The 19,464-nt window shown below is 38.9% G+C and overlaps 1 protein-coding gene across 3 annotated transcripts in view; it reads right to left on the bottom strand.

The window, feature by feature from the left end:
* dennd1b (DENN/MADD domain containing 1B) overlaps positions 1-19,464 on the bottom strand; it is a 300,181-nt gene that overhangs the window by 156,476 nt on the left and 124,241 nt on the right. For all 3 annotated transcript variants that reach the window (XM_072573886.1, XM_072573887.1, XM_072573888.1), the window contains 2 exons: positions 5,223-5,272; positions 3,323-3,442 (listed from right to left, as the gene is read on the bottom strand). In XM_072573886.1, coding sequence (XP_072429987.1) covers positions 3,323-3,442; positions 5,223-5,272 — 170 coding nt within the window. The remainder of the gene's footprint in view (positions 1-3,322; positions 3,443-5,222; positions 5,273-19,464) is intronic.

Here is a 19,464-nt window from a genome sequence, read left to right as displayed (position 1 = left end):
AGGGCTAATAAAGTTACATAAACCATTTTAGCAATAAAATACATATATAGTTCGAGCAAATTAACTGTTTACTGAAAGCTTGTTGAAAAGGGATATTTCAAGTAAAACATAGCAACATTTTATTTATGTGAATCATGGCTTTTTAAATATAAAATCAGAATGAAATATCATACTATTGCTAATATTCAATTTTGTACTATGTGCTGTATTACAGTCAATGCATGCAGTGCATTGGTTTTGTTACTAACAGCTGTGGTCCTTATTAAGACTCATCACCACTCATCCTTACATTACCTATACAACACGTATATGCCTCTAAAAATAATTCAGGAATAAATTGGTGGAAGTTGACAAAAAAAATTATCTTAAAGTGTCCTTGGGATCAAAACTGTAACTTGACTCACCAGTATACATTCTCTAACTAAAATGGAGAAAATACTTTATCCTGAATAAAGTAAGATATCTGCTTTATATTCTATTAATTATTTCAGACATCATGGAGAACAGTCAGTCAACAGGATTTACTGAAAGAAAACTGTTAATTACAACAAATTCTAATGCTCTGAGTTAAGAGGTGCTTAAGAAAGCAAAACACTGAAATCTTGAATGCTCAAATCTTCAAGATTTTCTTCATTCTCACATTACAACTCAATTTCTTGAAGCAAAATATATTTTTTGACAACAGCTAATTCATATGAACAGAAAGTAGTGAAAAACATCATCTATGGTAACTACCAGAACTGGATGACCTGAGAAAAAGAATCGGTTGACAAACTATAAGCTGTAATGTAATCGTAAGATAAAACATAAAGTCAGCTCTTTCTGAAACAATAAGAATTTCAAGAGTATTCAATCAGTCAATGAGAAGCACAAAAATTACCTTGGCCTTGCATCAAGACCAAAATCAATAGATGACACAAAAGCTACAGCATCCACACCAGCCAAAAAAAGTAAAGGTTGTGACCGACAATGTGACAATTTTATTCTTTTAACTTTGATATGCTCGCAAGTAGCAATGAGGTTTAAAATGCTACCCTGCAAAGCGCTCCACTCCCATCAACAGATCTCCAGTTTTTTCCAGTTTTTGACCCCGACAGATTTTCTCAAACACGAATGTTATTAGAAATTAAAATCATCAAGAACATGGTCACAAAATTGGAAAAGTCTGAAGGAGCTGTGAACTTCATTACATCTTCAGGAGGTTCAAATGGACTTCATCAGCACCTGCCATATTCTTGCTGTACCTTCCAGTCTGCTCTTGTCAAAGGTGATGAAAATCCAAATTTGCGTTAACAATTACAATTTACAATATTTTTTCCCTAAGAAAACCTCCTTGATGCGTTATCAAAGATGAAAACCACAGCCTTAAGTGTAAGCGCACTGTTCTCCGCAAGTGGCAACATAATTGTATTAGGTTTTAAAGAAGGCATACTTTGTTCATTGATTGGGGCACTCAATGTAGAAGTTGGCAAATCATGTTACAACTGTATAAAACTTTAGGAGAAAGTGAGGACTGCAGATGCTGGAGATCTGAGCTTAAAAATGTGGTGCTGGAAAAGCGCAGCAGGTCAGGCAGCATCCAAGGAACAGGAGAATCGACGTTTTGGGCATAAGCCCTTCTTCAGGAAAACTTATCCTGATCTCCTGAAGAAGGGCTTATGCCCGAAACATCGATTCTCCTGTTCCTTTGATACTGCCTGACCTGCTGCGCTTTTCCAGCAACACATTTTTAAGCTCTGTATAAAATGTTAGTCAGGCCACATTTGGAGTATTACATGCAGTTCTGGTCACCACACTATAGTAAGGATGTGGAGGTTTTGGAGAGGGTGCAAAAGAGGTTTACCAGGATGTTGCCTGGATTGGAATGTATCAGCTATAAGGAGAGATTGGGCATCTTTAGGTTGTTTGTGTGAGAGTATCACAGACTGAGGGACAACCTGAGAGAAGTACAGAAAATTGAGTGGCACGGATAGGGTGAATAGCCAAAGACATTTTTCCAGGGTGAAAATGTCAAATACTAGGGGGCATAAATTTAAGGTAAGAGGGGGAAAGTTTAAAGCAGATGTGGGAGGCAAGTTTTTATTTCAATGCAGAGGATGGTAGCTGCCTGAGACACACTGCCATGTGAGATGGTAGATGCAGATACAAAAGCAATGTTTAAGAGAGACACGTGAATAGGCAGGGAACAGAGGGACATGGATTGGATGCTGGTAGTTGAGATTAGTTTAGAATGGCATCATATTCAGCACAGACATGGTGGGCCGAAGGGTCTGTTCTTGCGTTGTACTGTCCTATGTTTTATGTAAGCCCATCAGATGACGATATGCAGAGTTAGAATTAACAGCAAAGGCAATAGATGGCATTTCAGGTAGAAGTAAGTTAAAGTTGAAAGGCACAGGAAAGGAAAGGTATAAGACATCTAAATTGCAGAAATCTGTGGAAACAGGATGTGAAGTAGTTTTTCAAGGACATGTGTGATAGGTGAGTAGTGAAGATCATGCAGACCAAGCTTTGGTGAGTTTGAAAGTGGATAGGGTAAGATAGGAGGTCTCCCGGCAGAGTCAATTACAGAGGTCTTCAATACGTAGCTGAAGGATTTGGCAGCAGATGGACCAAGGCAATGAAAATAGATGCTGTTTCTAACAAATAGCAAACATGATCAAAAGATTAACTCAGGTTTAAATAAGATGGTAACAGTGTAGGTTTTCCTAAGGCAGTGGCCAGGAAGCAGGATAAAAATAGAGGCCAAGGATTTTTTTAATATACATATTCATTCATTAGATGTGGGTGTCACAAATCAAGGCCAGCCCTAACCACCCTTGAGAAGGTGGTAGTGAATTGTCTTCCTGAACTTCTGCAATATAGTTGACAACTGAAGCTGAAGATGGTGACTTCAGCTTTACCAAGATTCTACCAGAAGCCGTCTCAGAACAGAGGCAGTGAAAGGTCAAAGAACAAAACTGAAACGAAGAATTCAAAATATGGTGAACAAAGTCTCACAAAATTACTCATCATGATCAATGAGCAATTCATAAAAAAAGGCCAATGGAATTAAATGGGTGGGATTCAGGAGAAGGAGACAGAAATTTAAACCCTCAGGATAGTCAGGGAAGGCATGGCTGATGTGTGATTTAACCCCATATGTCCTCTGCCTTTGCTGTATATCACTTAATACCTCAGGTTAATCAAAATCAAACAATCAATCAATCTCAGTGCCAGAGCATGAGCCTCAAGACTTGCTGCAGAATTCATGACATCAACTGCTCTCCAGCACCATTTGCATATCTGGAACATGTCTGCAAATCATTTTAGTTCTACATACCTGAGGATACAGATGCAGACTCTACATCCTGAGGTTAAGCGACAGAAACCGAACCTCTGTTTGCTTTCGATGTCTGTAAGCACAAAAGTGAAGTGCTGTCCCACTTGACTCTGTGAAACCCTGAAAAATAACGATGTGCATCATTAACTGGCAAATAAAATCTTAATGATCAACTGCTATCGGCACAAAATATTATACTACAGTGGTGAAGAAGGGCTAAACTGAAATATTATTAAAATGATAATTCAATAAAAACAATTGCTGGAATTTTCAAATGGAAAGCAAGAAACAGTTCAAACTAGATTGGCCAACAACTGAAAATGAGGGAGGCAGGTGGTTGACTTGCATCTTCCATCAGACCTGGAGTGGCAGATAAGCTAGTGTCTTAGCAACATTCAGGAGGACAGAAAATGGGGGAAGAAAAGCAGTTGGACAGGCTGACCTTCTTCAGTGAAAATCACAATGCTAACTACAGATGAGTACTGCAATAATATTCATGATTTGGAGATGTCGGTGTTGGACTGGGGTGTAGAAAGTTAAAAATCACACGACACCAGGTTATAGCCCAACAGGTTTAACTGGAAGCACTAGCTTTCGGAGCGACGCTCCTTCATCAGGTGGTAATGGAGGGCTCAATCCTAACACACAGAATCATTAGGATTGAGCCCTCCACTACCAACTGATGAAGGAGTGTTGCTCCGAAAGCTAGTTTGCTTTCAATTAAACCTGTTGGACTATAACCTGGTGTTGTGTGATTTTTAACTTTGCAATAATATTGGTAGCTTGGGCTTGAAAGAGTCAGAGAAGGATTTGTGTTTTCAATTTGCACTGTTTCGTATCCATGATTTACTGGCAATTGACCACTAGAACTTGCCAAATTCAGCGAAAGCTTCTAATTTCAAACAGGGATATCAATCTTCAAGTCAAACAAGAAATTTTGCATTTTGCTTTAAGTTCTTAAGAGTGTAGTGAAGTACCTCCAAACACAATATTATTTGTGCAAGATCTTGCTAAGCAAGATAGCCTTACGCTTATGCAATTGGATATAAACCACACAAAAAATGGAACCTATTCTATACAAAAATAAGCCTCGGTTATCAATCCCTAATTAATGTAATTAAAATGTCTGATCATATAACAATTTCAAGAAATCTTTGCCTATTTTAAAAAGGAAAATTGCCAATGTTCATGAAAATATACAGAGAAACATTGCTGTTTAAGGTCAGAGTGGGCAAAAGGAGAAAGTATGGTCAAACTGAAGATGACCAGCTAAGGTACATTAATTTAACAGAGCAAATAAAAACGTGAAGTCCCTTTACAAATTTGGGAATAACATCAAAATTATATTTGAAGGTAGCTAATATTTGTCAGTGGTGGTGCACTCACTTTGTACAAAACCAATTCTATCAGTAAGCGCACCACTGGATGGCAGCAATGGAGCCTTGTTTAACATGCAGATCAAACCTTCAGCCAGGCTCATTTAAAACCCACCCCATCAAATAGAGCAAAAGCTCATTCTTAAATGCTTACAAAAGTATTCACAATAAACTGGAAGACTCAAGCGTGAAGACTCAAGAGGATGTCGTTAGTTAAAAGGTCAATGTTGGGGCTTAGATTTTCAAAAGCTGCCGCTGCAGAAAAGGCACCAACACATCATTAACTGCAGATAGGGTCTCTCAAAATGAAAGATTTATCAATTTTTTTTAAAATGAGCATACGTCCATTCTCAAGAATCAACTGGAACACGTACAAGCATCATCTGCTATTCCTTCATTTAAAAAAACCCTCAAATGTTCACGTTTCCTCCGTGCTGGATTTTTAGGAAGTTCTCTCTTAAGATGGGAATCTATTTCAAAGAGTGGAAAATGCAAAATGATTGGCTTATTAGGCAATACTGTACCTTTCAACATCAAAAGGAAAGCAAAACTTCGGCACAGTCTGTAGCACTTCCTGTGAAGAATAATAAAAAACGTTAGACTCATGCAAGACTTGGATGTGAATCACTACTGTATCTACCACAGAAAATCTGAGTATAGCCTTCTGAATTAAAACCATATACAAATAGCTGCTCCTGTATTGAAATAATCAACTACAATGAACTTCATTGATTATTAACAAGAATCAAATTTATGCTCCAGCAGGCTGTACTGACAATGGGAAAGGAGCACCAGGAGGGAATAGCTTGGCCTAAAGGGCATTAACACCCCCTCTCATCCCCACTGGGATCCCCTTCAACAGGACCATATGGATTTTACAAGCAGCACTGCACCATATGGGTAAGCCACGTCTGCTGATACATGCATCACAGACTAGCCACCAGTTTTTTTTTAGTCAACACAAGGGCTTCAGACGCAACATGTGCTGACAATGCAAATTGGAAAAAATACTAAATGGTAGCAATAAAAAAATGCCAAAACTTAAAATAAATGCACCATCCTCACTTGTGCTATAAAATCCCAGTAGGTTTATTTGAATCACAAAATAACTACATGCCACATGCTTTGAGGCAAGCATTTCATCTTGCATGCTACACTTCAGTAAATCTAGATTTTAATAAATCTAATAGCTTCATGCCACAATAATGAAACACGAGATGGTAACCACAGCAGCCACTTCATTTACAAGATCTAAATACACCACAAAAAAGTCATTTTATATCTTGCTATAAAACTTTCAGGAATTTGTAATGATGCTGATGCACAGTGATGAAATGTTTGCACTCTCCACAACTGCGCAAGCAAACAGTGGGGGAAACCTTTGAACTGGTTTAAGGATTTGGTTTACATAGCAAAGGATGCAGCGAGCTCAGGTTCATTGAAAACTCACAATTTATAATAGAATGAACTTTTAATGAGAATAGAGTGATCTCCACTTGCAAATATGAAGTGATGCGTATATCAAACACAAATCTTACTCTTTGCAGGAATAGCTGAGTGAACAGTACCTGTTAAACTGCTCTGGTTGTGTAATCAGAGCAATTTGGGCTTTAAAAATCCTCAACAACTAAATCTAGTGCTGCCTTCCTTCAGAACTTTACATTATGCTGTCTTGCAATTTCTAAATCTACTACGATGTATTACACTGGTTTGTACACATTTTTAGCCACTTCAATAAATGGGAGGCCATGTTTTTGTTTAAATTGCATAACTGATTTGATAGCAGATTAAAAATACAACACATCATCCAAAACAATGCTTCTACCAACAACAAAAATACTTGTGGATTTCATTGTCTCAGCTACACAAGGTATTTTTTTTAAAATTCACTGTTTTCCAAAAGTTTCAAAATCACTTACTATCACAAGAGTGAATTATTAAATCAGTTATTTAAAACAGACAGACAGATGGAAATTAAATCACTTGTTAGTTCGATGGTTCAGCTGTATCTGGACAAAGCAGGAAATATTGTCTCACCAAACACAGTATTCTGTGTATATCACGCTCTGCAAAACAAACAATTTTCGTAATACACATCATTTTAAACCTGATCACCACTGTTTAAAATTCCTCTCTTTTTCTTCAGAATAGAACCCAAGCTTTCTACTCGCTTCCCAACTGGCACAGGCATCCCTCAGGGAGGCTGCATGTTTTTTTTTAAAAAGCTCAATGCTCTTTTAAATTCATGCAGCCAGCAGGTCTATAGACTCAAAAACAGTTCAGACAAAAATTGTTTGCACCACTTAAGGGACAGACTAGTTCAGCTGACGACTGGGACTCCCATGACAGGATAGATGAGGTTACTTACATCAATCAATGAGGCTCTCTATCAGCTCCCAAGCCAGATATCATGCTAATTAAAAGGCACCAGCTCGCACCTTAACCTTATTAAATACTATACACATAAACCTAAGATATCCTTCAAAACCAGCCTCGGCAGATCTCAGTACACCAGTAGTAAACACCCCACAGTTAACAGTCAGAGCAAAAGTATCAGTAATGCTGTACATCAGGACATGCATCACACAATTTCAAATATTGACTATTTCAGCTGGAAATGTGCGGTCTATCAGCACAACAGCATTTGTCTACAAAATTTAAAAATGGTAGAATGGGTTCCAAAAATACATTGCAAGAACTGAAAAATTCTTAAACTTCTCTCAAATGTAAGGTTCAATCATTTTTCTCAGTAACAGTAAAGTAAAACATTTACTGAAACAACCACCTTATTTTCGCCTGCTTTGTAATGGAATAATCGCTGTAGATACATTCTTTATATAAAAATTATCAATGTCTTCATGGTAGAGGGATACTACCCACATGACTCTCCATGCTTTCACTGTCAGTAGAAAAGCAGATTTCCTGAGTTGACAAATTAGGTTTTTGTTTGAACAAGGCAGCAACAAAAATCCAAACTAAGCAAAGAATACTTATTAAAATTGCTGACAATAAACTCTCCATAATGACTGAAAAACAGTGGTAGATGGGAGATATTTAATTTAACAGAATGAGGATAATCTTCAATGTAGGAAATCTAACACATTCCTTTAACAAAACACCTGCAAGAGTTTTGAAATCAGAAATTTTGAGGGTGATTCTTAACAAATTCAGATTAGACAAGCTCGTTTGAAATCATTAGCCTAACTTCCACCAGGTTTGGTTGATGAATCCAGGCGAATGCAACCACTGGGCAGTCACCTACAGGGTAGCAATTTGGTATGACTGTGAAAACTGAAGGAACTATTCATGAAATTAATTGCATCAATAAACAAACAGGCTTCAGCAGTGGGAATGAATGTTCAGATCTGCTGACATATTTTATATATATATACATAATATATATACTTATGCTGAGACATAGAAACTTCGATGTAATTGCAGTGCAGTCTTTCCCAAGATTTCACATTATATGCCCCATTCTACTGATGCAAGTTTTACAAACTTGTTCATCCACATGAGTATTCCAAATCTTTAAAGGGTAAATAATATCAATTTAATTCACTACACTCTATCATAATGAGTATTGACTGTGTAAGTCATGCATAAAGTCATCCATTAACTATTGTAAGAACAGCTAATATTACATGTGAGTCACATTAAACATTATAATATACATTTCTTCTATCTTGTACATAGCCTTTGGAAAGTATAGAATGGTCTCATCTCTGAAGAAATAGAAGGTTCATTCCAATACTGGGTTCACAAATACTAAAAAAAATAACCTTTTTGACTTTATCCCAAAGATCAATTCGATTTTCCTCCAGGCTTATCCAAATATCTCACATGCATAAAAAATGGGAATTACAAAAATATTCATTAATTATAGAATGACACTGCACTACAAAATATAGTATACCACTTTGCTCAGTTTTGTTTGGAATTGAAAGAACCATCTGGTACCTGCACAAGTCACTATGACCTGATCAACATTCATTAAACTTAGTTCACAGAAAACTAAAGGAAAGCTCTCCAGTTTATGAATTTCCTGTTGAAAGTAATATTGGAAGAAATGAAGTTAAATTAGAAACAGAGTCCTTATGAACAGGCTCAAAGGGCTGAATGGCCTACTCTTGTTCCTATGTTATTTTACATTCTGCAGTTCATAACTCCCTGAGGTAAAGACACCATAGTTCCAGAAGACCACAGGGCTGCTGCCTCATTAGAGAGAATGACTGGTGGTGAGTTTAACCTGAGGGTCACTACACCTCAGGCAGGGGGCAGGGTTGAGAAGATGAGACCTTCATGGTGACCTCATTTGGCACGGAATACACACCCACACGCTGTTGCCATCACTCTGCATCACAAATGCCACCTCCACCCTCCCCCCCCAACCCCCAACCCCCAACCCCCACCCCCAGCCATCCAACCAACTGAGTTAACTGACACTCCCCTCCTTATCAATAGTTGTGCAGTCAAATAAGTTTTCTGAATTGTGATGGACAGTGTTGAGCTGCAACTTGGACAACTTGGCCCTTATCTGCAGTGATAACCCATATTGGTTAAAGGCAATTCTCTCAATCATGACAGAGGGGGATGAAATTCCTCAAGCAGTGCTTCCCAAAGCCTTTTCACCTGGAACACCAATTTGAGGTTTGAACACTGTTGCAGTTCCTCAGTAAGAAAGAAGTGTGAGAGAGAGAGAGCAAAGCTGGCAGGGTGTCCTGTGAAAATGGAAGCCTGCCTGTTAAGAGTTAGAAAGCAGCTGGTTTAAGTTAGCGAAAGCTCCACAGCCTAGACCTTGGGACTCCTTTAGGAGTCTGGGTCCCCACTTCAGGAAACACTATCCTGGATACAGACCAGCACAGGATCGCAATCCACATGCAGTAGAAAGGAGCGAACAATTGGTCACCATCACAAACAGGGCAGTTTTGAGAAATTGCTGTCTAAAAAGGTTTGATGACACTATACACCCAATCAAACCTTTAAATAGGTAAAATAAATATTGACTTCAGAGAATAAATGCCCACACCAGTTGACTCATGCTAAATTTGGCTGAAAACGTCAAGCTGTACATGACAAATTATTCAATTGGAAGTACACTAGCTTTCGGAGCGCCGCTCCTTCATCAGATGGTTGTGGAAGACACAATTGTAAGGCACAGAATTTATAGCAAAAATTTACAGTGTGAAATTTTTGCTATAAATTCTGTGCCTTATAATTGTGTCCTCCACAATCACCTGATGAAGGAGCGGCGCTCCGAAAGCTAGTGTACTTCCAATTAAACCTGTTGGACTATAACCTGGTGTTGTGTGATTTTTAACTTTGTACACCCCAGTCCAACACTGGCATCTCCAAATCATGCCAAATGATTACCACCTTCATTGCACCACCTTCCATGATGAAGCAAGACGCAAATCCTTTTGGGCCATGGTAGTGCTCAGTTCCAACAGCCAAACTAAAATGCACACCTGCACATTTCTAAATGAAACACCATATTATCCCTATAGCAACATATACACTGGCTGTGACTGAAAGCACGTCTGAATGTCAGGTATGACACTAAAGTCGGTGGAGTAGTGGACAGTTTGGAAGAATGTTACAGGTTGCAGGAGGGCTTGGATAAACTGCAGAATTGAGCTGAGAGGTGACAAATGGAGTTCAATGCAGATAAATGTGAGGTGATGCACTTTGGGAAGAATATCAGGAAGGCAGAGTACTGGGTCAATGGAAAGATTGTTGGTAGGGTGGATGTGCAGAAGAATCTTGGAGTCCATGTACATAGATCCCTGAAGGTTGCCACCCAGGTTGATAGTGGTGTTAAGAAGGCATACGGTGTGTTAGGTTCCACTGGTCGAGGGATTGAGTTCCAGAGCCACAATATCATGCTGCATCTATACAAAATGTTAGTGCCGCCGCACTTGGAATATTGTGTACAGTTCTGGTCGCCATATTTCGGGAAGGATGTGGAAACATTGGAAAAGATGCAGAAGAGATTTACCAGGGTGTTGCCTGGTCTGGTGGGAAGGTCGTATGAGGAAATGCTGAGAGACTTGGGTCTGTTCTCATTGGAAAGAAGAAGGCTAAGAGGGGATTTGATAGAGACACACAAGATGATCAGAGGATTAGATAGGGTAGACGGTGAAAGCCTTTTCCCTAGGATAATGACGCCAGCTTTTACGAGGGGGCATAACTACAAATGGAGAGGTGATAGATTTAAAACAGATGTAAGAGGCAGGTTCTTTACTCAGAGAATGGTAAGGACGTGGAATGCCCTGCCTGCTAATGTAGTTAACTCAGCCACATTAGGGAGATTTAGACAATCCTTGGATAAGCACATGAATGATGATGGGATAGTGTAGGGGGACGAGCTGAGAATAGTTCACAGGTCAGCGCAGCATTGGGGGCCGAACGTCCTATGATTTGGCTCAAAATCACATTCCTCATACTTACCAAGAAAATACTGAACCATTATTTTTCAGTCTCTCCAAGCCACCCAGAAAAATCAAATCATAAAACAAAGATCGAACTGAGATTGTGGGCTTCCTCTGTCAAACTGCTGGCGTGCCATTCCGTGTGATTTTAGTGGTTGCTCCAGCTTCCACATCAGCAAATGAAGCTCCTTTACTCATGCAAATGAAATTTGGGGACCTCAGTTGCAAGGTAAAACATAACCCTATGTTCTCTCTAGTCCATGAGTATATTGGAATACTCCATCATTGTAAGTCAACCCACCAAAGGGAACTTGCTTCCACTCCATTCCCTGGTTGAACCAAAACAAACTTATATCAGCAATGGCAGCGAAATGACACACACATGCTGTTATGTTTAAACGTTGTACTGCTGGGCGACATGGGGCCTCAGTGGTTAGCACTCCTGCCTAACAGTACCAGGAACATCGGCTCAATTCCACCCTCGGGTGACGATCTGTGTGGAGTTTGCACATTCTCCCCGGGTTTGATCATGATTGATTGAAGACTTCAATGCCTTTTGTCAAACCCATCCCCACAATCTTCTATGCCAGGCTCTGTGTAAGAGTCATAACAGACTAGAAAGATTAACTCTGTTTCTCTCTCCACGGATGCCATCAGACTTGCTGAGTCTCTCCGGCAGTTTGCTTTTATTTCAGACTTGTTGCATCCTCACGACTTTATTTTTATAAGGGAAGGAATGTTTCCAAGCTGACACATTAGCTGCTTTCTTACGCATATAGCAGGCAATATTTACATTAACAGACCATTCAAAGTTGAAAAATGTCTGGCACAAAACTTTGGCAAATCTACAAAGTTGTTGTTTTTGCTTATATTGTATAAGTTCAGTTATTTGGACTTCATGGCTGATACCTTTCCCAGAAAACTAGGAATAGCAACAAGCCACTTAAGACTTCTCACTGAGAGTGTTAGTATGTCTAATTCAGAGGAACCTCATGCTAGGTTTGGCTGAAAACATCAAGCTATACATGACAAATAACTACCACCTTCCATGATGAAGCAAGACGCAAATACTTTTTCAGATAATGGTAAAATCTGTCTTATGTCAAAGTTAGCAGCATGGATATATTGTGGTAGTCATGCCACAGGATGCTCCAATGATTGCAACATTCAACTTTGCCAAGGAACAAGAGTGGGACATGGTAAGAGTGTTTTGGATAGGTCATTCAAAATAGTCACGTGTCACGAAGCAGCAGTTGGCTCAGTCGGTTTGTCAGTAATAGAACTAGAGGAGGTTATTTCATGTGCTATTGCCGGGCTCCATGCACATTGTGGCAAAGTCAAACTCATAGGGATCTGCTTAGAGCATCTAGACAGTGGGAATTATGCCAGTGATTAGATGCTGGAGTTCAGCTTTTTGAAGCCAGCCTCGGAAAAAGCGAGCAAATATTTGGGAGGTGAGCTGGCAACAGAAAAGGCTAAGGAAATAGGACTATATCTGTACTATGTCAATGCAACATAGCCTAGCCAAACCAATCAATGCAATCTCAAACCGGGAAGATCAACTTAAAAAGATCAGGTCTGGGAGCTCAAGAGCAGCACCCTTCACTTGAGCAGTGAAGCTGAAATTGTGCTGATAGTTAGATAGCTACGATCAGTCCCCAGAAACCCTGCGCACGTATTTCTGAAAGAAAAAGTTGAACTACCAGAACTTGGGCCACCACCACTGCCACTGCCCATGACAGAGAAGCTTTGATGGAGTTATGAGTCTAAATTTCAAATGTGGTGAATTGGAATCCTTTGAGAAGTAGGCAAAATTTCAATGAGATTTGGTGACCCTTGGCATCACAGAACTCTGGTTGATTTGATATGAAATCAGTGAAACCTGCTTCTGCTATTTGATGTTCTCAAAAGGGGTGCTCAACCACAATATGTTGATTAATCCATGTTTACCTCATCTTAGTTCTGGATGCCAGAATGCAATTGTATATAGATAAATCGTTGATTGTTTCACTTTCCTAACCTTGGAACATAAAGTTTATTTGGTTTATTCTAAAGTATGTAAACTTGTTGGCCTAATCTCAAGTTGAAGCAAAACAAAAGGATGAATATTTTATGCAACGTATCTGGAACATAAGGATCTAAGCGAGTCATTACAAACATTGTCAATATTGAAGCCTTAAGTGCATCTCCAGCATCAATTATAATTTTAAAATGAATTCAACTTTCTCCTTCAGAGAATCCGAACCTTGAATCACAGAATCCTAATGAAAGTATACAAGAAGAAGAAAACTTATTTCAGAATGAAGGGGAGTACTTCCTTAGTAAGCTGGTGCGTACCCAATGGGCTGATGAGGAAGGGAGATTCACGAAAATGTTGTCTGGGATAGAGCATTTCATATGGAAAGAGGCTTTGTTAGCTCGAGTTACTTTCTTTTTGGTGCAGAGAGGGTTGAGGGGCAACCTGATAGAGGTGTATAAGATTAGGAGGGACATGGAAAGGGTGAATTGAAAGCAGCTGTTTCCATTGTGCAAGGTTCAATAAAGGGGAGAGATGGCCTAATTTTAACGTCAAAGGCAGGCAGTTTAGAGGAAATTTGAAGGAGAGCTTTTCCACAGGGTGCTAGGCAGGAAATCTCACAGAACACATGGGTAAGTACTTGAAATGTCACAACATTCGATGGTTTGGATTTAGTGCAGGCAAATGGGACTAGTGTACATAGTAGCATTTTCTTTGGTAGTACAGACTTGATGGGCTGGAGACAGTCTTCTGTACTGGATGAACCTAAGATTCTATAATTAATCTGCTTCTCTAGACAGGGACAGAGTGTTTTTAGGCCATCATCCACATGTCAAGATTCCTGAAAGGAGACCATGCATATTATGCTGCACTGTAATGTCAATTTGACCTAAATTCTATTTATGGAGAATGCTTTAATGAAGATATTGGACAATGTTTTATATCAGCAAATATCCTGGCAAAACATTCACTGCATCTGCATTTTCTGCTACAAATCAATTCACTCGTCATTAAAATTAGCATCTAAAAACTTCTCTCAAAATATACCCAAAGTACTATAAATACAAATTGCTCAGTTTGGTTTGCAATTTTGACTGGCTGACATTTAAACCTCATACAAGAAAGAAACCGAGACATTTTTCCCAGATTAAAGTTTAAACAAGTAATACCAACATTCAAAAATGAAGGGCTCAATTAGAAAGTGTTTAAAATACTTCCAAAACTCAAGATCCCTTAAAGAAGTCATCTGATTGCATTTCATATTTCTCTTACAGCTTTATCAAGGGACGTTTGTGCAGGCAAGTATAGTTGCATTTCTAAGCTGATAATGCCACTAATATCTGCGCAGTTTTTAAATCTTCCACAATGATTCAACATAATTGTTAATATTTACATGGGTAATCTTTGAAGCCCACTGCAAAAGTAATATACTACCTAATATTATGCAGCAGTTTGATCTATTTCATGAATTGAAGTAAAACTGAAGGTGAACTGCAGATCCAAGAAAAACAACTAAAACAAATTTATAACATCTTTCAGTTCTAACACAAGCTCTCTGGTGTATTCCAAGGTATATGAAGAGATGACATTTTATCACCGGCACAACTGATAATCAAAAACAAAATTCAAATGTTAAAGATTGTAGTGAGAATACTTGAATATTTGCAAACTTCTTTGTGTTGAAATTCAAAGTGGATTTCAGACACTACAATAGATCTTCATAGGATTTATTTCAAGTGAAGCATTACATGCAAAGATGATACGTCTTTGTAAGGCCTATGCCATAAACATTAATCTTTCGCTGTGCACATGTGATCTGTAATTCTGATTTTCCAACATACTTGGTACTTGAATATATTTTTAACGTTTGTTCATCAAAATCATTCATTTACAATACTGGAACTTTTTGGTCAACTAATCAAATATCCCATATGAAATGGACATATAACCCAAAACCTTTGATACAAACTTTAAATGCAACATTTGCTATTTTGAAAATATGGATCTAGCTGTGTTTGTAGATCACAAATGCATAGAATTAAGTTGAAATGTAACTTAGTTTAGGAGATGTTCTATTAAAAGAAACAGGACAATCAATTTGCAAGTGTGAAGTATTTTCAACAAAATGCATGGATTCAATCTGGAAAATAGCATCTTAGTAACTGTGACAGCAACCCAATTGTGATTTTGACATGCAAAAATGAAATGTAATTGACTGTAATTTTCACGAAGTGTTACTACTTACTTAATAACTTTGGGATGCAGCAAATGTGTTTATACTCTCCTCAAAATTGAGAGAACAGCTCTCAACTTCATTCAACAATGCCTATGTCAAAATGAAGTGCCAACTTTCATCAACAAACTGTACTCACCCCAAACACACCCTCAGCTAACATAAATGGATAATCTCTGTCAAACCCTGTTGCGTAACGGGTTTACTGAAGTCCCACATAGACTGAAAAGATTAGATTAGATTACTTACAGTGTGGAAACAGGCCCTTCAGTCCAACAGGTCCACACCGACCTGTCGAAGCGCAACGCACCCAGACCCATTCACCCCTTCACCTAACACTACGGGCAATTTAGCATAGCCAATTCACCTAACCTGCACATATTTGGACTGTAGGAGGAAACTGGAGCACCCGGAGGAAACCCACGCAGACACGGGGAGATATTTGCTTTATACATACAGTTAATAGTATACATACAATTCAGTAAGTGGCTTAAAAACAAAATAAAACGTGAGGTTGAGGATAATGTTTCAAATCAAGTTCAAGAGATTCCCAAACGATATTCCAAATAAGATACGATGGATTGATCACTGATATCCACCTGCAATAAGTGCACGTAAAGGGGATCATTTTGAGCAAAACTTAGCGATCCTTTAACTCTGGTGGATCACTAGCAGAACACAAAAAACACTGCTCAATTTTTTTAAAATGCTGGACGCTTTTGGGAGACAAATTCTACAGCTACTGACAGGAAACAAAGATGCACAGAACAAAGCAAAAAACACGACACAGAATGAGGTTTATTATAAAGAGACTGGATAGAAGACACCTTGCCTTGAGCATGACACAAAATTATTTTTTAAACAATTAGCTCTGAGGACGCGGACATCACTGACAAGTCTGCCAGTTATCATCAGTTCTGACTTGCCCTGAAAACCTGTTGGTGGGCTGCCAACTTGAACTGTGTTTGTGCAGGGGCTCACATGATTAGGGAGGAGACTCCAGCCATGATGAGGTAAATGACTTAACATTTCCAGATGACAGGATACATAGAAGGAAACTTGGGAAGTGGCGATGCTCCCGTGCACATGCTACCGATATCCTTCCAGGTGATATCGAATTACAGGTTTTGGAGATGCCGCTGAAAATGTTTCGAGCAGGTTGCTGCAGCATAGACTACAGATACTATACACTTCAGCTATTTTATAAAGGGGTGAATGTCTGAATGAATAGATAATGTGCTAATCAAGATAACTGATTTGTCTTAGACTGTTTTGGGTTTTAGTAGTACAGCTATGCCCATCTAAATGGAAACTGAAAACCGATAGCAATTCAAAACACAGCTCTTTTTTCTTCCTCAAATTCCTTGTGAGTTGTATGATGAAAGTTTCTATTTGTGTCTGCATGTCAAACGAACAAGTATAGCCAATATATTAGGCAAAAAATTTCCATCATAAAAGTGCAAACTGCCATTTGGTAGAACAAAACTTGAGTACTGTTGGAAAAAAACACACTTTTCTTTCTTTTTTTAAGAAAAATCTTAAACATTGAAAGGTGAATGCTGCAATTTTTTTTAAATCGCCAGAAGCACTATTTTCAATGAAGCCTCAAATCAACACAGTAACAGGAAGTCAATTAGGAAATCTCTTAAAGCAAATGCAGGAGTAAATTGCAGCAGCATAAATTCTCAAACAGTTTTTGGCCAAATGCAAACATGCACAGTTATGCTCAGAACACATTATCAAACTTCTTTCATTCAGATGTAAAGTTGACAGTTAAAAACGGTTGAGAATCACTGAGTCTTGTCATACCCAATCAAGCAAAATATGCCTTGCACAATTGTCCCGCAACGAACAATCTGTAGTTCTGTAAATTCACTCCAAATGTCTTTCAATAAAATATTACAGCAAGGCGAGAAAAGAAAATTGCATAGTCTGTTGCCAATAGAGGGGAACAAAAATTATGGTAGTTTTCTCCATTTGCAACAAGTGACATGACTGATTGGTAGGGAAAATGGAAGAGGTCAATGAGCTTACCAGAAACCCCTTTTCTACAGAGAATTGTTGAGTCACCCAATAGGACTGATTTTGATATGCATTTCAACCGGTGTTATTTCACAGTAAGAACCAAAAAGCTGTTGGGCTTACAAGTGAGAATTAATTTGTGATGTTCCAACCAGTGTCAGCTGAAAACCTCCAACCAGCAAATTCCATGAGTGTTTAAACATAGAGTACAGACTTTAACAACATTAATGCCCAAAACTATCCTGGCAGGTGACATCAATACTCCTTTTTTGCACCACATGACTATCAATGTCATCACTAACGGTTATGGGAGAAACCAGAGTCGAATTCAGAGCAGCATACAAGAACTGTAGTGCACTACCCTCAAGGATATTGGCTTAAGTGCAACTTTTCATGACAGAACACTGGCACTAATGCGTCAAATTGTGCCAACATGAGGTGGTGATGTTGTCTTGGCTATTTCCTAAATGAAATGGTGATGACATTTTTATTTTGACATCTGAAACAATTTGAAGAGGGACTCTGTTATCTTCTAAAAAGTGTATGGAGCACAAGTTCCATACCCACCCACTCTCTAACCCCAAAAATCCAAGCTGTCTCTCCAACACCAGAAAATAAACATAACAAGAAATATTGGAATACAGACTATGACTAAAAAAAAAGAGCCTAGTGTTCCTAAAAGACAAAATTACCAATGCTTCTTACTTCTTAATTGCTTGGTTATTCCAATCCCAAGGACTATTTTGACTGATGATTTGCTTAAGATTGAACATGGAGAAAGTGAGGACTGTAGATGCTGGAGATCAGAGAAGGGAGTATGGTGCTGGAAGAGCACAGCAGGTCAGGCAGCATCCGAGGAGCAGGAAAATTGACGTTTAGGGCATAAGCTCTTCATCAGGAATGAGGCTTGTGGGCCAGGAGGTGCTGAAAGATAAATGGGCAGGGGTTTGGGCTTGGGGGACAGAGAGAGAGAGAGAGAGAGAGAGAGAGAGAGAGAGGGAGGGAGGGAAAGAGACTCACTGAAATCCTTGTAGAGAGAGGAGAAGAGCCTCTTCAAGGTAGGTAACCTTGGAAGAGGCTTCGCAGTAAGGTTAAAATCAACTAGGAAAAATGTATGAAGTGTTCCTTGCTCATGTCTGTCGCTGAAGTTAATCTCTTGGATATTGTGCTTGAAAGCTAACATGGAAGTGCTGATTTTATAGGAGGAGAGCAAATTGATTTCACTGCAAAGAGTACTTTTAGAATCAAAAGTGGAGGAGTTAGCATTGCTGTCTCAAAATAGCAAGAACCAGCCTCGGGTGTCTACCTGTGTGGAGTTTACATGTTCTCCCCTTGTCTGCATGAGTTTCCTCTGAATGCTCCAGTTTCCTCCCACAGTCCAAACATGTATAGGCTATGTGGATTGGCCATTGATAAATGTCCCCATAGTGTCCAGTGATATGTAGGCTAGGTGGATTCACCATGGGAAACATGGGATTATAGAGATGGAGTGGGCGGGTCTCGATGGTATACTCTTCAGAGGGTCAGTAAAGACTCGATAGTCTGAACAGCCTGTCTCTGTACTGTAGAGATTTCATGATTCTAAGGCAGGAAGCAATGTCCTGTGCTATTTTCAATCCATAATCCAAGAAGTGTACTTTGTTTGAGCCACACAGATGATAGAGAAAATAGTCCCCTGAAGTGAAACACTGTGAAGTGACACATAAACACTCTCAAACAATTTCTGTTTCTGATGTCTCCCTCCATGCTTGGATCTTAGAATGTGTCCTCCCTTTTTATTATAAGAGAGTAGATTTCCTCTAAGCAGAAATAGGAAGAGAAGCCTTAAATAGAATCACTGTAAGCAGTTAAATGAAGTTTATCTTTTTTTAAATTGGCTAACGATTCCATGGTTAGTGGACCTCAGTGGTCAACAATCCAAAATGCTCTTGCCAAAACAATCCAATTTTCAACAAGATGAAATCCATGATCACGTTGTTGGTGCATGCTGCAAGATGAATCAACACCATCATCATGTTGCAAGCACTATCTGGTGGATTTATTGCCACTATTCTCTTTTCTGG

Source organism: Chiloscyllium punctatum, chromosome 7, assembly GCF_047496795.1.
Source record: "Chiloscyllium punctatum isolate Juve2018m chromosome 7, sChiPun1.3, whole genome shotgun sequence".
Lineage (NCBI taxonomy): Eukaryota > Metazoa > Chordata > Chondrichthyes > Orectolobiformes > Hemiscylliidae > Chiloscyllium > Chiloscyllium punctatum.
This window is presented reverse-complemented; position numbering and strand designations above follow the sequence as displayed.